General features: G+C 37.4%; 1 protein-coding gene across 2 annotated transcripts in view; it reads left to right on the forward strand.

Moving 5' to 3' along the window:
- SUPT3H (SPT3 homolog, SAGA and STAGA complex component) overlaps window positions 1-22,514 on the forward strand; it is a 254,945-nt gene that overhangs the window by 194,473 nt on the left and 37,958 nt on the right. For both annotated transcript variants that reach the window (XM_071447257.1, XM_071447268.1), the window contains exons 7-11: window positions 4,845-4,920; window positions 7,549-7,661; window positions 8,352-8,459; window positions 8,933-9,121; window positions 11,549-11,659. In XM_071447257.1, coding sequence (XP_071303358.1) covers window positions 4,845-4,920; window positions 7,549-7,661; window positions 8,352-8,459; window positions 8,933-9,121; window positions 11,549-11,659 — 597 coding nt within the window. The remainder of the gene's footprint in view (window positions 1-4,844; window positions 4,921-7,548; window positions 7,662-8,351; window positions 8,460-8,932; window positions 9,122-11,548; window positions 11,660-22,514) is intronic.

A 22,514-nucleotide genomic window follows, 5' to 3' on the forward strand; every position in this document is an offset into this window, starting at 1 on the left:
AGGGGGACAAAAATAACCTGGATGTGTGCACTTTATAACCAAATCAAGTATTACATTACAAAACCATTGATCTTTCCCTGAATGACATTTTTATTTTCTGTATAAAACTCTGAGTAAGCTTAGACTTCAAAAATGCTTACTCTTAACCCCCCCACCCCTTTTTTTTTCTTTGCTTACCAATTCAAGGGATTCTCAGAACAGTAAATACCGTTTTTCCTCTATGTAACAGAGGTCTTCATATAGTGATAATCCTCAGATAATGTCAAGATTCAGAAGACTAAAAATGTGATGTCAGCATATTTTTTAAATACTTCAGTGTTGAGCTACCTTGTGCTTGATTTCTCAGGTTTTGGGGTTGGTTTTTTTTTGGTGGTTTTTTTTTGGGGAGGGGGTTTGGTGGTTTTTGGTTTTTGTGTTTTTGGTTTTTTTTATCTAGGTAATTTTTCACAGAATCACAGAATGGTTTGGGTTGGAAGAGGCCTTAAAATATCATCTCATTCCAACCCCCTGCCATGGCCAGGGACCTCTTCCCAGGCTGCTCAACCTGGCCTTGGACACTTCCAGGGATGGGGCACCCACAGCTTCTCTGGGCACCCTGTGCCAGGGCCTCTCCACCCTCACAGGGAGGAATTCTTTCCCAATATTCCCTCTAACCCCTCCCTGTGTCAGTTTGAACCATTCCCTCCTGTCCTATGACTCCATCCCTTGTCCCAAGTCCCTCTCCAGCTCTCTGGGAGCCCCTTTAGGCACTGGAGAGGGCTCTAAGGTCTCCATGGATCCTTCTCTTCTCCAGGCTGAACACCCCCAGCTCCCCCAGACTGGCTCCATAGGAAAGGTGCTCCAGCCCTTGGAGCATCTCCATTGCCCTACAACAATTCAGGCCTTGACAACTCTGCAGTTTTTGTCCTCCCACCCCAGAGCTGTCAGGCACAGCACACAGTGCCCTGTTATTCTCTAGTCTAAATAATAAATAAATTATTTATCATTCCATTCTGGCAATATCAGCCCTTGCAGGGCAGCTTTGGTTTTCCCTGGGGTAGCAACCTGGCTCCTTTGAAATGAGAGTTCTTGAGCAGAGGGAATCAGGAATCACTCCACAAGATGAGTATGTGAGAGTTTGGGAAGCCAGCACCTTCATCCCGACACTGTTGCCAAGCACAGGGGTGTCCAGCCGTGCCACATATGTTTTTCAAATGTTCCAGCTTAGCAGCTCCTGGGCACAATTCCTCCAAACACAGAGCAGTCGGTGAGCAATTTAACATTTGGCCTCCTGCCTTCTTCCCCCCACACAAAAAGCTTTGTATGTCAAGTGTGAAAGCTTCAAAATGGAATAAAAATAAGATTATTTTTCATCCTGGATGGTAGGTGACAACGTGCAACTCTTTACCTTTTTCTTTCCTTTCCCTTTTTAGTTCTTTATGCTGAAAGAAAGATATAATGCACCACATTTTTGGAAGACTAAGCAGACATTTACTGTGCCAGGTTCTATCTACTGCATCCTTCAGCATGTTCCAAGGAAAGCATGCAAAGTATTTTAACTCTGCAGTACAGCACATAACTCAGCTTCTTAACTGCTTAGAGTGACTAGTACTACTAGAGAGGGAGTAAAAACTATCTATTTTTAATTCTTTGGATAAACCAGTTGAGCAGTGCCATTGCTGCCATTTGTTGTATCCGCTTCATTTTTCGAAGCTGGGATGATACAGAAGAAAAAAAATAAAATACTGCTTGTGGTCTTGAGAAGTGAAGAGGAAAAAGATGTCTTTGGGTTGGTGTTTCCTTAAAGATGACCCAGCTGTGCCACTCATCTGTTCTTTTCTGCTGCATTTGATGGTTAATTACAGACTATTCTAAAACTGGGAGGACTAGAGGAATGTTTGTCTTTATCCTTCAAACTGTGAGGTTCCGTGCCATCATGTGAGGGCTCTTTTGTTAAAATGAATTGGGAAAAGAAGTAAAGTCCAGTTATTTATGACAAACACTATTTTATTTGGTGGCAGTTTAGAGAATCATACTGGAATCCACCTTTAAGAAATATTTATTTTAAAGAGAGAATTGAAGGAAGAAAAGAATTCTATTTCACATATATGTAAGTAATTTTGCTAAATAAAAATATTTTTACAGAGAGAAAGCAATTGAAAGTATGTATTTAGTATATAAGAACAACATTAAATCCAGTGTTTAGACAACTACTGTATACAATTTGTAGAGAGAAATGAAGTTCCTGTTGGAAAAATCCCTCAGCAGCACCTTTCTTTTAACATTTGAGATTCTTCACTTAAAAAGAAACTTTTAATACTTATAATGAAACCTGTAGCCTTTGACAGTCTGCTTTTTCAGAGCTTTGTGGTCTATTTGCTGAGAGTAGCCATTGCTGAATCATTTAATTTGACATAACTGCTTTTGGGATTAATCTGGTTTTGCTGTTTCCATATTACATTATGGGATGCCTGTGAAAGTTAAAGTATCCTTGTCAAATTTCTACATGTTGGGGTTTTTTTTATCATCTCAGGTAGGACTTTGAAGAATAATTCCTCACATTACCATGTCATATGATTTTGTTTTTCCATGCCTTCCTTGTTGTTTCAAGGGGTTTTAAATCCCTAGGAGGGCTGGATGTGAAGGGGAATAGCCAATGGCTTAACATGTAGGTGGCAACAGGAAAAATAAAAAAAGTATTACAGAATTTAAACCACATTGCAAAAAAACCTAGCTTTTAAAATTAATTGAGGAAGATATCTCTTAAATATGTGAAAAATTAAACCCCAAATTAGAGGCTTTTATAAAGCATTAAGTAAAAGTACATGAGGAATGCTAGGACTGCTGTTTCTAGGATGTATTATGTGAGAAGTGTCCTGTGCTATTCAGAACTTCAGATTAGATTATCTCTGTGATTTCTTCTGTTTTCAAAAGTATAGCTGAATTAATTCAGGGGCAAAGTTGAGTTCTGTAATGGGTTGAAGTTACAGCATGGATTGTGAAAATTATTTTTAAAGGAATAAAAACTCAATTTAGACTTAACATCTTGTTGGAATGGATTAACTGAAAATTTTTACTAATATGAAATGGCAGCTCCTAAAAATGTAGTCAGTTTGCCAGAGCCATGCATAGGAGAAGTGGAAAATGCCTGAGTAGAAAAATTTCTACCATGGTGACTAAAGATCCAAATATAGTTAAAATTATTGACTGGGTAGAGAAGAAAAGGAAGGACAATCCAGGTGTATTCCTCGTCAGCTTGGGGTTTAGTTTACAGCTAAATTGAACATGTTGACTGTGAAACCAATCTCATAAGTGAAGGGTTGGATGGTTTTAGGAGAGTGACCTAAAAGGCATAGAATAGAGAGAGAAACTGTGAATTGAATTTTAAGTGCTAATTTTATTTAATTGCTTTTTCCCCTGATTTGAGAGCTGCTAAAGCCAAATGCAGGTTGTATAGCATGGAGCCATATATATATATGTGTATATATATTCACACACACACACACACACACACACACACACACACTTACCAATAGCCCTATTGTCTTCTATTAAATCAGATTGAAGAACTCAGAACTCTGCGATTTTGATTAATCAGGTATAAAATTGTTCAGGGTGTCAAAATTCTTGTCTATGTGTGTGGTTTTTCCCTTGTGTTTTTGTCCTGGGTGTGAGCACACCTGTACTTTTCACTCTTTGTGTGTGGTTTCTTGAGCTTCATGGGCTCACTGCACAAGCACAGTCTCAGTGCCATCAGCCCCTCCTGACATCACTTTGTGTCTGTAGTGATAGCTCAGGTGTGATGATTTATTAATTGAATTAATTTGGCAGACACTTATTTTCCTTTCCTTGTTGTTTAAAACAATCTGGTTGATTGAGAGATTGGACTAAGCTGTCTGCTTCTGACAGGGACAATCCTTCTTTATCATCTAACTACAGCTTCCTGCCTTTGATATCTGAAGGGTTTAATCTCTTGTGGAGACCAAATCTTTACCTTGTGAAAATCACCCCTGCTCTGTTGAAGTTAACAGAACTCAAGCACCTGCTCAAACCTAGCCATGGACTTCAGTGCTGCTTCAACCATGATTCAATTACAGCATCCTGTATATGTGGAGGGGAGGGTGTGCATAGTGTTTGTGGTTTTGTAACTTGACTCCTTTGAGGTTCATTCTTTTGCTTGTCACTGGACTCCATGTGAAATACATTCTTAAATGCAGTAGTGAACATTTGAAGATATTTTTTGTCCCACAAGCTCTAATTCAATCTAATTTCCTTTGTTTTCCTGAAGTGTTCAGAAGTATAAAAATTGAAGCATAAATTGAGAGTGAAAAAAAAAAAAAATCAGATACATTACTATGTATTGAGTGTGGGAAGGGACACTTCCATGCCCCTCTCTGTCTGACACATCAGTGTGATGGAATTTATTAATTTCACAATTTTGAAGCACACAGGTTCAGTTCTCAGTGCAGAATGTGTTGGCCACGGTCCATGGGGAACATTTTACTTTTCTGGTCATCTGTAAACACACAGGCAGAATACTCATGTGCTTCAGTTTAAATGTGCATCTTGGTCAGGGCAACAGTGCTCAGCTCCTCTCTCCTCTCAGCCCTCTCCACTGGGCTGGGTGAGCAGTGTGCAGGCAGGTTTTGAAAATAGGCATTGACACTCTCCTCTGGGAAATTTAACTCACAAGACTAATAACCCATCTGTGGTTTATATTTCTGCATCTTGACTTGTTCAATGCATGTTTAATTTGGGAGGGTTGCTTCAAGGTTGTGGCAAGGGCTCTTTGGTGCTATAATTTCTGTTGTGGAATGCAGTCTTGTTGGACTAAGGTACATCATGTACTTTTACTCTTTTGTCAGAGAGCAGAAAGACAAACACGAGCCATGGACTCAGTCCAGTACGCAGAATTCTGTGAAAGTCGGCAATTGAGTTTTTGTAAGTATTATAATGGCTGCACTATATTAAAATGTTTGATTATTATTTCATTTAATAGAGAGCACACCAGAACCTCATGTTTTTTGAAAGCGCTTTTGTTTCATCCACAGTAATAAAACTTTAAATTCTTTGTCTGTGTAACTCCTGGGAACAGTTAATTTAGCACAGTTTCAGGCCGTCAGGCAGAGTATTTTATTTGAATATTTACCAAGCTTTCTATGTGCTCAAATACTGAGTTGGTGGGGATGACTGCAAAGACAGGACTGGTGAGGAGTTAATGGATTCAAACCACACTTGCCCAAAGTCTGTCGTGGTGGTGCTAAAGTCAGCACATTAGCAAAGTTTCATGGCTGCAGGTTTTTTGGAATGCCTCTAAAATTAGAGAAGAGCAGCAAGTTCTGCTTTTATTTCCCGATCCGCAGAGACACAAAGAACTTACTAAAGAGTCTTTTCTATTTTAAGCTGTAAGCTCCTGCTGTGGAATTTATTCACCATTAGCCAAGTTCATCAGTATACGCCATTCCAACACTAATAACATGATGACAGAATTAGGGCTTTACTAGCACTGAAAACCAACTTACTAGAAGTACTTGTGGGCCACAGCTATAATGAGCTGTAAATTAATGGGCTTGATCATGTAGTAAAACATCATTACAGAAGTGGTTAAGTGATGACTAAGGTTTTAGGTCAAATGTCAGAGAAAAGGAGGTGAATGAACCAGTAAAAATCATGACAAAACAACACATGATCCTACAACACAGACTTGAACACAGTGGTGTCGTTAAAGGAGACCTTATCTTGTTCTTCCTTTTAAATTCAAAGAAAAAGTGACTCATTTAAGGCAAATAAATGATGCATTTGAGATACTGTTCTCCATCAGCAAACGTCAGCAAACGTCGGAAAACATGTTTTGTAAGCATTTCTTTTTCTAATTCAATATGTTTTCTATGTTGAGTTATAATTTGGCATCACACATCTGTGAACAATTAGATAAATGATACTTCAGATTAGGGTGACTTCAGGAAATGAGAGGTTTGTGATAAAGTCATTTTTAAAACCCCAAAATTGCCATCTGGAGACAAAACAAATTAAAATCTTAAATTTTCAAAATAAAATAGAATGTTGCTGACCGAGAGATTGTGATCTATAAAAATATCTCAGTGTTATTTTCACAGTGTTTTTAAATGACCATGTCTATACGGTTCTTTTTCACTGACATTTAATGTCATTAGAGAAAAAGAGAATTACAGTGGTTAGAAAATAGTACCAAGAGAGACATGAGCACTAATTCAATTCCACAAAATGAGCTCAATTAGACAGAACATACTGAAGGCCATGGAGAATATTTGTCCAAAGGCTTTTTTTACTTATTTATTTCAGTAAAAATTGATTGTGTTACTACATTTAAAAAAGTTTATTGCTGTAATACAAGTCCATAAAAACCATGTCACAAGAGAATGAACCTGGAAGGGACTTCAAGAAACCTGTTCTAAAAATATATATAAATAATCACAGCTCCAGGTATTTCTGCACTTTTAAAGACAGGCAAAAGGAAAGGTCCCTCCAAGGATCAAGTACTACAGAATTGCGAACTTAAATTCTACAGAACATTTTGTGATCATTTTATCACCTTCACACTTTTCGTGTTTCTTTTTTGTTTGTTTGTTTGTTTGTTTTTCTTTCTTTAGTGATGCAATGTAGCCTTCCATTGACCTTTTTTCTGTTTAACACCTGACTTGTCTGTAGCTTTTTAGTCTGATTGAAAACTTTTTTTCAAAGATTTGTTTCCTGTTCCTTCAGATGATTTTTCCACCTTGTATTTACTTCATTTTGGCTGTCCTGTCTCACAAACAGCCCTCATTAAGATCTCTGTCTCAGTAGCTCCTTTATGTCCACAGATTTCTATGATCATCTTGTCCACCCCTGACCTAAGTAAGATCATCTTCTTTTTTCCCTCCTCTTACTCTCCAAGCAAATATTAAATTTCAGTATCCCATATTTTTTGCTGCCCTTTTTCTGAATCGATCTCACCCATTACCAGTGTGAAGTTCTTGTATGAATGTTGATTTTACATCTATCCTTATTTCTTTATATCCAAAGCACACTTAAAAAACACTCTTGTACAAATAATTTTGACTCACTTGTGAGCACCTCAGCCCTGTAAAGTTAACACCAGGACTTCCAAGTTCTTCTGTCCTTCATTTGTCTTTGCTATTGTTAATACAATTATATCAATTTTATCTGGACTCACATTTGTGTTGATTTCTTCTAGTGTTTTTTAATTCATCAAAGATGTGATGCAAACATTTTATTTATTTTACAGTAATATATTCTAAAGCAAGTTTGTCTGGTCCACACTCCTCTGAGGTTGATCCTTCCTTGTTCTGAAATCTCCTGTGTGATCAATTATCTTGTTTTTTTCTCTTTATTCCATGTGCTTATGGGTCTCCAAAATGTATGAAATAACAGTCTTTCCCCACTGGTTCCATTTTGATAATTCCTTCTTTGGCCAATCAAATCACACTCACACTAATTGATTGAGTTTTGCAGTATTTCTGTGACCCAAAAGAATGGATTATTTTGGCCTGTCATTAACTTTTCTTTTCCCTTTATGGTTTTAACTGACAGCAAAGAAAGCATCCAAGTTCCGTGACTGGCTGGACTGTAGCAGTATGGAAATAAAGCCAAATGCAGTTGCAATGGAGATTTTGGCATATTTAGCATATGAGACTGTGGCCCAGGTAAGGGACTGATGGAACTCTAGTGGAAATGAATTAATTACTCTTGGAGGCACTTCAGTCTCTGGGTCTGGGTTGTCAGCCCCTTCAGAAATACACTCACTACTTCAGCTGTCCAACCTCACTGGATTCATGGAGTCATGGGGTGGTTTGGGTTGGAAGGGACCTTGGAAGGCTCATCCAGTTCCAGCCCCCAGCCATGGACAGGGACACCTTCCATGAGACCAGCTCAAAAATCCAGGCTGTCTTTCAATTTGCTGTGTGGCAGATGTGTGCTGTGCTGTGTTCATCCATCTCATGCACAAACAGAAATGTTTTATAATGGCAGGAGAGAGGGGAGTCCTGCACAAACCTTTTTTAAGTCCAAACTGAAACCACACACTTTGCTATGTGACCTTTGGCAGTGCACTGAGGCTCATTCAGTCCCATTGCACAACTGGATTAGAAAGAAGGATTTCCTGGAAAACAAAATGTTACCTTAGTGCCAAGCCGAGCCCTCTTGGGTAGATAGATTGCTCCACATATTTACAGAAGTGGAAGAGAAAGGCTCTTTAGGCTGAAATATGTGAGTAATTTTGTTTTCAGCTGAGAAACACTGAGAATATTCTGCTTCAACCCACAGCCTTCACTCTCCCATTGTTACAATGGCATTTTAGTACCATGTCAGTAACCCCACCTGTTTTGCCCCTCCAGCTGGTGGACTTGGCCCTTTTGGTTAAACAGGACATGACTCCCAAAGCTGGTGACCCATTCAGTCATGCCATATCTGCCACCTTCATACAGTACCACAACTCTACAGAGGTAAAACTTGCTTTTTCACATATTAATGCATTTTATGTTTTGCTTGTAAATGTATTTTCTTCCATAGTTGTCATTATTGAATGTGGTATTGATACAGACTCCTGTTATGGAATTTATGAACTTTCAAGTTATGGATTTAGATGGAAAGATATTAAATTATAATTTTAAATGTTAAATTCTTAGTAGTGCCTTTATAATCAAATAAAAATCCTTTTTTCTTGGATGAAAATTTCATCTCCCTGTGTTTAAGGCTCTGTTGCAGATTTGGAGATTAAAGTTTTCAAAATTGGCAAGTGCACTAAGTACTGTGTTGCACTTATTGATATTATACAGATATAGTAACTTCTAGAATGAAAAAAAACCAAATTCTGTGTTGCATCTCTTCCAACAGGGAATCTAAGAAGGAAACAGGTGGCGTGGGGTTTATTTGTGATTTGCTTCTATTGTGGCTGTTTGACATCTTGCTTTTACAGCCACATCTCTTAGGGCAGTCTACAAGTGTGAAGACCAGTCTTGACTCCCCTGAGAACACACCACCCCCTACACCCACCCCACCAGCATCAACAGGGCAGCAACACCTTGGCAAAACCCCCTCAGGAGCCTTGGGGAACGGTGGAATTGGACAGGACTCCACCAAATCCAAACAAAGGAAAAGAAAAAAGGTATTTGGTGCACAATCCTGGGGGAAAAAAATAAAAAATAAAAAAACCCCAAAACATTCTCAGGAAATCATCACAGAATCACAGAATGTATGGGTTGGAAGATGCCTTAAAGATCATCCAGTTCCCACCCCCTACCGTTGGCAGGGACACCTTTCACTATCCCAGGTTGCTCCAAGCCCCATCCAACCTGGCCTTGGACACTTCCAGGGATGGATATCCACAGCTTCTCTGGGCAGCCTCTGCCAGAGCCTCACCATCCTCACAGCAGATAATGTGCCTTGTCTTAAACATTAATTTATACCTGTATCACATTAATGGCCATTGTTATTGCAGGGCCAAATGTGTGCTTTGGTGGTTTTTTTTTCTATCAGAATTATGCTAAATTTTCCAAATAATGTCTGCAAACTGAATTTTGTTAAGGTGACAATTGGTGCTTCTAAGATAACCTGCTCCTCTACAGGCACAGCAATTGTCACCACCCCAAATGATCATCCCCTTCTCTGACAGGGGCAGCAAACACAGGTTTTAATAAAATACAAGCAAAATAGGCAAAGAGGTGCTTGTGATCTTCCTGATCCCAGCAGCCTGAGGTGACTGCCACCCCTGCTTTTAACAACTTTGCCTGACTTGCTTCTTTTTTGTCCCAGTTGCTTGCATTCAAGCTAAATATTCAGGGGTGTTTCATATTCAGAGTATGCAATATGTGTTACAATTCTTGTCTGCTGTTGCAGAGTCTTGGTATTCTGAGAGGGATATATGTACCTAAAACCCCCAAGAGAAATCAATATGATTAAAAAAACTGGATAGGAAAACTTGTGCTGGTCACCTGGGGCTGTTTTGAAGAAATGTGATGGCAGTGCTCATTTTGCTGAAAAGCAGTGAAATGACTTGGGATTTTATCAAGTGTTTTATTATTAAAAAATACTCACTTTTCAGGGTAAAACTGGTGATTTCTACAGTGATAAGGTAGAAAAAATGTATTTTCTCCTTCTGTCATCAGTGCTGTGGATAGTTCTGAAGTGTTCAGCTTCCTCCTGGCCTTATTATACAGTGGTTAGAAAGCTTTTAGTGAATCCTGGAAAGACTTCTTCTTTTTCCTTTTCCTTTTTTATGTTATATTTTATTATGTTTTGTTCCTGTGGCTGATTTTCATTATAATTCCTAAGAACAGAAATTTAGCTGGAGGTGTAGTTTTTGATGCATTATATTTTATTGATGCTGAGAGTTTAAGTTCTTAGTGTTTGACTAAATTCCTTTGAAAATAATCATATTCCAAAAAGTGCACAGTTTTAATTAAATGTTCTCATGACTTACTCAATTTGGTTAGGTATCTACTGGATGTAAATGTGGCAAACAAGTTAACTTGGTGAAAAATACCATGAAGGCCCAGTCCAGCAGAAAATATTTGTGTTTCATATTCCCTTTATGGATGTCAATCAGCAGGAGAAGAATCTGCCGTCATATAAGGAATAATTCTATGTGTACTCACAGGCTCCAGTGGACTCAGTGCTCTTGAAAATAAAACATTTTGTAAAAAACATCCCAAGTTTGAGAGCATTAGGATATGATGTGAATGTATGAGGGGGCCATGGATGTGTGTACATTAAACTTCAGTGTATAATTAAAGTTTTTGTCATTCTCAGTGTACTCACTAATACAATTTTCATTCCTTTATTGCCAGGCAGCCATCATTAGATAAGTCAGCTGGATTCTGGCAAGCAGTTGTGTCTAGGTGGAGCCTAAATCAATATTTCAAGTTGGCTAGCAAGGAGAAAAGAGTAACTTTTTCTTCTTAAATCCCAGGAAAATTGTTGTACAATCTGCAAATAGCAGTGAATTCTTATTTTTACATAATCAGGGTCCATAATCAAAAAAGTCACTTGAAATTTTAAAACTTTCCAGTTTGAGGTAATTAAAAAATTTTTATATCTTTCTAACACCCTTATGTCACGTGTTTTGGCTTCAAATTTCAAGTTGACACTCTTCAATGGTGATTTTGGTGTCAGATTGCTTTCCACTTCAGGTGCATGTTCAATATTTTCCCCAACCCTTTGACATCATAATAAGAGCCTGAAATGTTTTAAAAATAGTTTCTGTGGTTATTGCAGTATGACTTATATGACCCTTTCATTTTAGTTTGAACATTTTCTACTCTTTGCAATTGCAACACAGAGCAGCACTAGGTGAAAGATTTAAAAGGACTAACATGGTGTTCTTTGGGTCTCTTAAGCAAAGTTCATGTAAAAGTCCTCTTTAATTTGTTAATAGCTTTTTTTCTCTGATGTAGTGTGTGGCACCAATGATGTGTATCCTCAGGAAAAAAAAAAAATTGGTCCATTTTATAAAGGTTTATTTTCATACTTTATGCACTGTAGGTCTGTTGTGTGTTTTTGATTTAGTAACAATTTATGTGTTTTTCTGTTGCAGAGCACTGCAGCCTGTGGGATGGAGGCTCAAAGTGATGCCATCCAGCCCAGCCACATCAGAGAGGCCATTCGACGCTACGGCCACAAGATTGGCCCCCTTTCCCCATTCACAGTACGTAATAACAGAGTTATAAAAAGTTATATTTATAATCTTAAAGAACTCTGATTTTCAAGTGGTCAAATGAAGAAGCTTTGGAATTGTTGAGAGCAATTTGTGGTGACTGTAATTTTCTTTATAAAAGTGGCATAATTCTCTTGGGAAATAAAACTTAGTAATTTCTGTCTCTTTTTGGAAAGACAAAAAAAAAAGGTTTTTTTCCTTTCAAATATTATTTTCTTTCAATTACAAATTATGCTTTTTTGTTAGTGCTTGAATTTTCTGTTTTTCCAAAGTTTAGGTTTACAGTTATTTTAAATTATATGTATTCCAATATGGTGAAGAGCACTTTATATTCTAAAATTAGTTTGGTGTCAGATACTGCTCCTATTGGATGTTGAACTCTCAAGTGACACATTTATGGTTGGGGAAAGAAGAGAATGGGTTTTTTAGACAACTTTGAACCTTCACTGAAATGTAATAGAACTGATCTTGTGGTAAAACACTGATGGGTTCTGAGGTTTTGCCATCATTTTTTCTATGCAAATTGCAAATCCATTGTTCAGAGCAGCCAAATAAATTCTTTATTCTCAGCTGATGAAAATGCAAAAGCAGTCCATCTCCAGTGTCATAAATTGGAGTAATTTTCTTCTCATCTACTGTTCTGTTTGGCATTTATCCTGCTTACCTCAGAATATCTGCATTTAGAAAATAGTAAATGTCAAAGAAATAATTATAGGAAAAAAGCAAACAAAATCCACCAAACAGGACCTCAGCTCCTAAAAATCAGGAAGAAATTGTCCAATTTCTGAGAGATTTTAGGAAAGGAAATTTATTCTGAATTTGGATTTAGTAATTTACATAAAAGCAATGCAGAAGTATATGAAGGCCATAAGTATAAAGGAAATAGTGGGATTTCAGAAGCAAGAAACAAGAGAAGAGAAAAGTTACAATTTTATTAGTTATAATTTTCCTAGTGCCAAAACTAATCAGTGGTTTTATAGATGGCAGTGAAAGTTTGATTTTAATGATGGTCAATGCGCAATTGCATTGAATTGTCTTTTTGTAACCTTGCCTTTCTCTTTTGCCATTCAGAAAAGTTAGATTAATATCATGTAAAGTGTTGGATAGAATTTCCAGTCCAAAACAGAAAAATGTCTTTAGCAGAAGTTTGCTAAGTAGTAGTGGTAGCTAAGGATACGGCAATAGCTTCTGAAAGCAGAGAATGTATTTAACTTTATTTTTAAAAAGTAAAGCACTCACATAAACAGCTGCAGAAAGGTGAATCTTCCCTCCCTGACCCTCACTAAAAGTGCTTTGGTCAATTATTAACCAAAGTTCAAATTTTTTCTTCAACCACAAGGTATAATAAAATACCCTGGTTTTGGTTGGGGTTTTTTTTATGTCCTCCACTCCTGTGAACTTCCCAAACAGTGCAACTGAACAATTTGATTTGTTAACATTACCTACAGTCAACGTGGTTGATGAGAGGAGCAGATCTTGTTCCCTCTGAACAAGCCAAGAATAAGAGGGAATCTTGGGTCAGCTTCTGGATGCCTACAGATGTTGTAGAGCTGTAACATGATTCTGCTTTTAATGAGAAGGCTCAGGAAAGTATTTTGAGAGGTATTGCAGAGTCTGCATTTAGGTCCTTTCCCCTGTGAGTGCCCTCATTGGAGTTTTGGGGAGAGACCTGGCAATGACAATTGTCCATGCAGCAAACAGAAACTCTGGGTCTTAATTTGACACAAATGTGGATGGAGCACTGAGTATACCTTCTGCAATCTGCATTAATGTAGATTTCCAGCACAAATACAGTTTATGATGGCCAGATCTGGTGGTGTGTGTGTAACCAAACCTGAGGAAATGAATTAACAGAAGTGATGAAGATTTTTATGTAATCAGGCATGGCCATTTCCTCAGATCTCAGCAGCAGGACCTGTATGACAGAGCCCATGTAGGCAGTGCAAAACCTTGGTAAAATATTAGAAGTCTGAGCTGCTCTCTGCAGTGTCTGAGGATCTAAACCCTGCCTGAACTCTTTGAAGCAGCTAGAAGGGATATTTTTATGGATCAGTGCAATAACCAACAGACTGGCAGTTGTCAAGGGGCTGCTGCATTCAGAAAGTTCATATCTGAACCCAAACCACCAGGGGATGAGTTTCTAACACGAAAAATGAAATTTAACAGTTGTGTTGTCCTACACAAGGATAGATGATGTGGAAAGAGAGCTGCCAATTGCTTGCCAGCAGTTCTTATGGTAAGTCACTTTTTAAAAAAGACAGTTGTGGAGTGAAAAAGCTTCATGCTTTTTCAAGCTACTGAATAGCTCAGCCCCAAACATAGAATTTAGATTTAATTTCTGTAAGAAGAAAATATAGGAGAATGTTTTGTTTTTAAAAAAGTACATATACTTCTGTTTTTTTAAGATAATAATAATGTATTTGTAGGGCACAAACAGTGATATTTTTCACATCTTTCCCTGTTTTGCTATTTCATCACGATTGTCACTCTCTTCCATCTGATTTGGTGATAAGTGTTCCTAAGGAGCTGGTTTTGGAAGAAGAGTTAAGCTATACAATTTATTCTTTAGCAACATTTGATGAATGTTGGTTTGGATGGAAACAACACTTTGAAAGTTTTATAATCATATGGTAAATGAAAACTAACATTAAACCAGTGAAAATGATCCCTTTGCATTTATTTTGACCTTAATAGTTATGTCAGAATGACTAACATAATTAGAGCATTTAGGTTTTGTCTCCAAGTGCAAGCCACAATGGAAAGGAGCAAGTGTACTCTGGATTCTTCTGCATTGTATCATGTCTAAGGTAGTTTAGACATATGTTTTATCTAAATATTTTCTATAAACAATATTGGGTGGTACTCAGTGTTACCTACTTTAAAGCATGGTCTAGACTTGCAAAAATCAGAGAAATATTAAGCAATAGCACCATGTAATTTTGCAAGACGGGAATGTGAAGTATGGAACTCTCCATCATAAGGGATAATGCAATTCCATGTGCTGGACCTGTGTGTATTTCTATGCCCATTTAAGTTAAGGAAGTGCATAGTGAAATGATGTCCAGTCTTGACATCATTTAGGAATAATCCTAATAGCCTTCCAAAAAATAGTATTTATTATGCCAAGGTGTTCACAAAAATATTAGGTGGATATTTCTTACCATGAACACAAGCATAATGTCTCTAGAGAAATTGTTTTAAGTTACTTGATTTGATTGTATTTCAGACAGTTGGGGTAGCAAAAAAATAATTCTTTAAAGAGTATTTATTTGGTGAACAACACACAATGCTTACCTGGAATCTTGATAGGAGCAGCTGTAAGTGGTGCATGAACAGCCTGTAAGTAGTGCTTTTGACCACAAGAACAGCTGTAGCAAAGAGAGCAGCTCTAGCAAAAAGGACAGCTGAGATCCTTTACTCTGAAATGGAAAGCAAAGTGGTCAGCTACAATAGTGGAAGACCACAGGCAAAAAGAGCAAGAAAATGTTTCCAAAGCAGATTCTTTGTCTTTAGTTTATGCCAACTCTGAAATGAAGTGCTTCACATGTTTAGTTAAGAGAAACTGAGTTCACAAATGTAAATTGTAATCCTGCACAGGCTCATGGCAGACCGTGGCCATTATTCAGCAGCTTGTACGTGTGTAAATGGGGTGTATTGAATTAACAGGGGTATAACCAACATTTCCTTGGGTATTTATGTTTTGGGGAGAATGTTCCTTCAGCCTCCCAGGCATTTCAGAATGAAAAGGCTTGCTAGTCTAAACCTTCTCTGGTTAAATATTTCAGTCTCATAAAATTGCCTATGCAGCATAAAAAAAAATGAGTATTTACAAACCTGTGTTTATAATATTGCTTGTGACATTCCCTGCATGAAGAGCATGTAATAGCAGAGAATGTGATTTGGCAGAGACTTGAATTATTTGTGCCTTACAGAGCCCTGCCCATACTTTTAGGGGCTCTTAAATAATAAATGCAAGTATCCCATGTGGACTTCAGTAGGGTACATGTACATGGTAATCATAGTTTCACAATCAAATTATACATTTAGTCAAGGTCTTTTACTTCTGATGTTTTTAAAGTGCTTTTTATTGATCCTGATTGAGCTCAGCTTTTATGCAAATGCTTAAATCAATTTCTGCAGTGAAAAACACTGAGGTTCATCATGGATCTTTAATACTTTCAATATAATAAAGATGGTTTTGACTCTATTAATTTCCCCTAAAAACTAAATCTGTGGAATAGCAGCTGATGACCTGGCAAAGTTTATGAGAGACTAAACCACCAGATTCAGGGAGTAGAAAGAAGAGAAGGAATCTTTCAAAATACAAAGGATAATGTGGCAATATGATATTTGTCTAAGAGGACATTTTGGAAACCAAGTATGGTTTAGGTGCTTTAAGCTTCAAGGAAAATTCAGCTTTACATTCACTGAGTCACAGAATGGGTCAGTTGGAAGGGACCACTGGAGGTCTTCTGGTCCAAGCTCCCTGCTCAAGCAGGGTCCCCCAGAGCCCAGGGCACAGGCTCATGTCCATGAGGCTTCTGAGTATCTCCAGAGAAGGAGGCTCCACAACCTGGAGTTGTCACCCGGAGGATTTGGTCTGCAGCTTAGTCCTCTGAGCTGAAAGAAATTTCTTTTTGCATGTTTCAGATCAAAGTAGTAGTGAGAAGAAATTCTGGAATATAATCTTCAATAATTGCTTCAATAGACACAGTGTGGATACAGTACAGCTGAATTTTTCTAAAGCACTTGAATGATAAAAAGTTTTGAATGCTGTTTCCGAAAGAAATTAGTTACATGGAAACCAAATAAAATATCTCTGATACTTAGGGTCCTGTAAATATAGACTGCCCATATTGATATTCTGAATCAATTGATACTGATTTTGAAGAAGTCAGGATTTCATTCTTAATCACTTCTCAAGAATGAAATGTATGTATTTATGTCAAAAGGCATTTGAAAACTTTCCCTTCTGTTACACATTCAGTTTCTGATATAGAAAGAGTCACATTGACATTTTCATGCTTTCTTCTCATTTTGAAAGCAAAAAAAAAGGCATTTTATTTCATTAAGCAGTTACATATTTATGATGTCTTCGTCTATACTTCAAGCTGTTGTCTGCAGTTATTTGTAATTCTACAGTGTTAACACTTTGTGTTTGAAAAAGATGAGTTATTATTCTATAAAACCAGTAGGAAGTCAAATCTCAGTTTGGAAATCTTGTTCCCTTCTCTACCAACCCCCATCCCAAGGTTCCTCCTTTCAGATTTATGAAAGAAAACATTTCTTTCTGTAAAAGGTTTTTGTATGCCAGCATCTGGAAGTGTTTATTTCAGTGGCGTGTAATCTATCTGTGGATTTAGTTAGCACCAGACCCCCTTTTGTGTACTCCTGACTTAAAATTTTTATAAATGATCTTGTTGAATTTGTGCCAGTGTGCACATGGTTTGGCTGATTGCTGCATATATCCTTTACCTGCCAGTCACCTTTGATTTATATTCCTTCCCTTCTGCTTTTGCCTCCAAAAATGGTGCCACTGAACTGTCCTCTAAATCATCTTATTGGATAAATTGCTCCAAGATGAGATGGCACAGTTTTGGCTGACTCCTCAAAAGAAGGCATTCCTATAATCCATGCTTGCCTGCTCTCTGTAGGGCCATTCAAAAAAGAGAAGGAACAGGGGAAATGGGGCTCCCTCTTTGATTCCAGCACTATTTCTTCCAGTGCTGTTCAGAAATGTAAAATGGGACATTTGATTTATATGGCTCTTAATACCATCTGAAGACCCATAAACTGATTGTGAATCTTTCACATCTCCTCTCCTGAACTGAACTTCTTCATTAGATAAATTTAATCCTGATAATATGTTTAATAAGGTTTTCTCCCAGAAAGATTAAAATGTTAAAGAATAGCATATTCAAGAATATATTAAAGCATTTCATTTGGAATAGATTATATAATATATATGACAGTTCTTTCCATTATAAAAATCCCTGTTGGTTTCCTTAAGCTAAACAGCTAATACTCCTTCAGAATAACAACAGTTCTATAAGCTTTACTTAATGACATTACTAATTTGGAGAGTTTTATGAAGTTTCTTGGAGAAAAGCAGGTGGCTTGGCAATAATTTAAAAGGTTCCCAATTTGTGGTAGCAGTTTCAGGGGGTTTCATGTTTCTAAAGAGGGAGACCAAGCTGCATAATGCTTAAGAGTGTCTGACACAATGATGTATCATTTTAGAGTAAGTTTCCAGAAGTTCATTGGTCATTAAATGTGCTGCTTGACTTTATATTGCAGTTTCCCAGCTGTCCCTACTGAGGCTAATCTTAACGCTTCAACAGAATTTATTAATGAGGGCACAAGCTCACAGGACTGATGAAGCAGTAAGTTGCCCAGATGATTTTATTGAACAGGAAAATAGATTTTTAGATAAGACAAAAATGTCATTGAAGTAGATTTGAAAAGAACTGACTCCCTTTCTGCAGAGCACTAGGAAAGTATTTACAAACGGTCTGGATAGTATTTGATATCCTGTGGGGATATTTAAAATTCTTGGATAGCACATACATCAGCGTCCTACTACACAACACAGTGCATGAATTGTTGCAAGCAGCACATGAGGCTTTCAGGCAGCATAGATGTGGTTCTGTTGAGGCAGGAGACACTGGCATGGAGTGACTCTGCTACTGCAGTTTGTACACCCACATGGAGGATTGTGCTCCGTTGTGTCACTGCCTGTTCAAACCTGCTGTGCTGGAAGTGCTGAACAAAACCTGTTTTGCTCAACATAGGAGCTCACACTGCAAAATTTTATCATTTTTTCGTATCTAATCCTTAAAAAAATCTGATTAGTCAAACAAATTTGCTAGCTCTGTTAGTGAGAAGATAAGTGAACTATAAGGTTTGCAATCACCTGAATCTCTCATACAAACCAAAGCAACTCTTAGTTTCATAAGCCTTATATATTTTTTTTTCTAACTGTATGGCCAGATTCAAATACATACTAGCATTTCAAGCACAGTTGTACTGATGTAAAAGAATCTGAGGGTTAGAATATGTTACTTTCCAAAAGTGTATGTTCTTATGTGCCTCCTGAGAGGCTTAAAAAACCTTAGTATGGATGAGAATCCGACTTCTGGTACTTTGCTCAAGGCAATCTAACATGTAATACATAAATATGAGTTTCAAGAGTAAGGTGAGAACTATAATTCTAGAGCAGAGACTGGGACAAAAAGGTTACGTAATTTAGTGCTCCAAGATATTTATTTACAAAAGTAAATATGTCCTTCTTCCATAATTTGCATTAATTTTTGTAAAGACAGAGGCATTGCATCCATGCAGCAGGTATATTCTGGTTACTAAAAGAAAGTTACTAATTAGTTAAAAGTTACTAAATAGAAACTTGGTTGTTGAAGAATCCTAAGAACAAAATGGAAGAATCTTAAAAGGGAAGTGTATTTTTTTACTTGTCTTTGCACAGAATTACAGTGCAGCTCCCTGTAGGATTCGTGTTTTTGTGATTTTGTTAGGTAATGGACAATATCATGTACTTATACCATTATATAATGCAAGATCAGTTGCAGTTGTATCTTATACCTTTCTTTCAGATTTCCCTCAAATGTGAGCATTCATTCATATTTTTCTCCTTGAAAGATTTGAAAGTGCTTTGTGAGCTGGAGCTGCTCATAGTTGTCAGTTCACTCTCAGTGCTGCTCTGAGCCAGCTCAGACTGAGATGCAGCAGCTGTGATTCAGCAGCAGGGCTGCCCAGCTCTGTAGCACAGGATGTGAGCTGTCTGGATGTAACATTATGAGAACTTTAGGATCATGTAATAAGGCTGTTTGACTTGGAATTAACCTACAGTTGGAGAAAAATTGCATGAAATGTAATTTCTTGTGAGCAAGATCTTCATTTTAGGTGCTGCTCGTACAACTGATGTTTGACAGATGTGTCCTGTTGTATTGAGCTTGGGTAGAAGGACAGGCTGGATGGGGCTTGGAGCAAACTGGTCTGGTGGCTGCTAATCCTGCCTGTGGAGATGGAACCAGATGGTCTCAAAGGTCCCTTCTAACCCAAGCCATTCTGGGATTCTGAGATTCCATGATAGAAGCTCTTACCCATGGACATCTCTGGCATCACTGACTTGTCACTTTGCAGATAAAGAATGTAGAACGTCTAGAATAGCAGAGTAAATCTGGAAAGGGGTAGATAATAATATGGGAGCACCAAAACCAAGTGAAGATATTTTTTTATAACTCTTATCATCTGTTATTTTTCATTTTAGTTGCCTGCTCTTGTTCCTCAAGTCCTACAATAGTACTCAAACTCAAGTACTTGTTCAGCTTGGCACAAGAAAAGACAAAAGATTTCTGAATAAAAGCTGGGATTTTGTGCTTTGTTTCACTTCATTTATCATGTCCCCACTCAGTGAGGTGTCACTTCTCATTTAAATCTTTGATACCACTAACAACAAAAAAAGTTACTGAATGTGCAGCAGTACAAATGATGTTTGATTGCCTCTCATTTTTGTCCCCTGTCTTCTGTGTGCCCTGAGGCAAAGGTGCTCGTTCTCCCCTCATCTTTCTGGTACATCTCCAGGCATCAAAAGACAACACTGATTTGGTTGCTAGAAAATCTCTTTAGCACAAAAGTTTTACTTTTCTCCAAACCAGACCCATTTCAGGGAGCCTGGCTGCACACTTGGTACTGCTTGAAAATATTTCTCTAGGAAAATCAAGTGAAAACACCAGCCTTGAGGCAACCAAACACATTTTATTAGTTTTATTTTGGGGTTTTTGTGTTTCTTCCCTGAGGTTTTGTATTATTCCAGCTTTCTGACTTTAGCTTCAAGGTTGCATAAACCTCAATTCAGCAAAGCAGTCATCTGCTTGATTTTAAGCTATACCTACAGTCTGACAAAAGCATGGGCTAAATTGAGGCTTCTGGTATTAATAGTAAAGTAAGTTTTGATTCATCTATTATTTCAGTTTGGGTTTGTTGGTTTTTTGTTTTTTGGTTTTTTTTACAATTATTGCACATAGGAGAAAAGGAGTTACTTATAGGATATTAAAGGGATGAAATTAAGATCAGATTCTTTTTCTCACCTTGTAGTATTTGCTTACTGGAAAGTTCTGGTAAAGACTTTAAACTTAAATAAGATACAGCACTTGTCACTATTTTGGAGTTAGTAGAGCTAAGAAAAAAAAAATCACAAAATGAAGGAAAATTCTAGAAAGGGATATCAGACATCAGAAAATGAAAACAGTTAAACAAGTACCAGTCATTTTTTTAGTGCTGTGTGCTGCTGTACTTATATTTGTGACTGTGGTTTCCAGTTTAGGATTAAGCTTCAACCAGGGCTTTCTGGTACATCTCTTATATCTGCTGTTCTACAGTGACAAAATTGCACAATCAAGATGGTTTTCTTGCTTTTAAACCAAACCTCTTCCTCCCAGTTATATCCCCCTGGATAATTAAGTTCCCTTCGCAGCAATTAAATTCTTTAGCTGCTTATTGGTAGAAGTTACACCCTTTCCTCCATGACAGTCTTAGGAAAAGGGATTTGAGATTTTGCCTTGGTAAGACACTTTTCTGTCTCTGGCGGTATTTATGATACTTCATATGCACATGGATGCCAGTATAAGATATTGGGCTTTCATAAAGACCCTGAGCTTTTCTGCAAAGCCCTGCGAAAATTTATGAAATAAGTGGTTTCCTTCAGCCCTCAATTGCAGAATGACCATGGAATCTGGAGTGTACCTGAGTGATTAAAACATATCCAGTTCTGTTTTACTAATTTGGAATGAATTCCACAGCCAGGAGCTGCCTAAGAATTATATGCCTCAATTTCACATAATTTAAATTCCAATAATGCTAGGAGAAAAATAAGAATAAGTAACAGTAAGAAATAATAAGGGGAAAAACCCAATAAAAACAAGAAGAAAAATCACATAATAAATATTTGCATAGGGTCCTAACAGTGGCTGGTGGGGAAAAGGTTGGTATCCATCCTGGAAGAATTGTACTAATGCAATATTCCAGGCTGTGTACTGGCACAGGGCAGTCTTAAAATGTGTTGATGTGCTGACAGAATTGTCATTTTTGATGGCAAAGAATTGGGACAACAGGAAAAAAATAAGACTCTCCAGAGATCCACATGTGTTAGTTTTACTGCAGAAGGTGCTAAAACTGCTGGAAGCAAGCAGTCTCCGTGCAGAATTATTGCAATGCAAACGGCCTGGAAGTGAGAAACAGTAATTTCATGAGGTAATTTTGTCAGTGGTGAAGGGTTTGGGGTTTGGGTATTTTTTTTTCCTTGCAAGAAGGACAGGTTATTAACATTTACCATCAAGAAAACTCTAGTTCTAATTGGTGTTTAGATATGATGCCTAAATTATCCTCAGAAGATATAGTGAAGGTTTGGGGTGTGGATTAAGTGCTTCTGAGAAAAAGCATTCAGCTGTTTCTGCATCTGTTAACAAGAAAGTTGAAACAATCTCACCATTGTGCATGGAGGGTTTTTTTTTTTAAAAAAAAGGAGCAGATGGTACAGAAGGAAGGTATATGCTTGTTGCCATGATAGGAAGCTTGGGATTTTATATCCCATGGGGTAGATGAGGCCCATCTTTGTCCATAATTTATTACAGTCATATTTAGGTGATAAAAATAGTTAAATAGGTACAAAAGAGAGAAATTAAATAGCTCAACAAATAGATAAAGAGCTACTAATTACAGCTCTTTAGAATATGTTGAAAGCCTTTCATGTGATCAAGCAAGACTAATTTTGAGACAATTTTATATCCAGTCCTAAATCTTTAGAAGTAACGAGACACTTTGAATGCTAAAC

This window comes from Agelaius tricolor, unplaced genomic scaffold, assembly GCF_023055355.1.
Source record: "Agelaius tricolor isolate 1412-34295 unplaced genomic scaffold, bAgeTri1.0.p SCAF_1, whole genome shotgun sequence".
In the NCBI taxonomy this organism is placed as follows: domain Eukaryota; kingdom Metazoa; phylum Chordata; class Aves; order Passeriformes; family Icteridae; genus Agelaius; species Agelaius tricolor.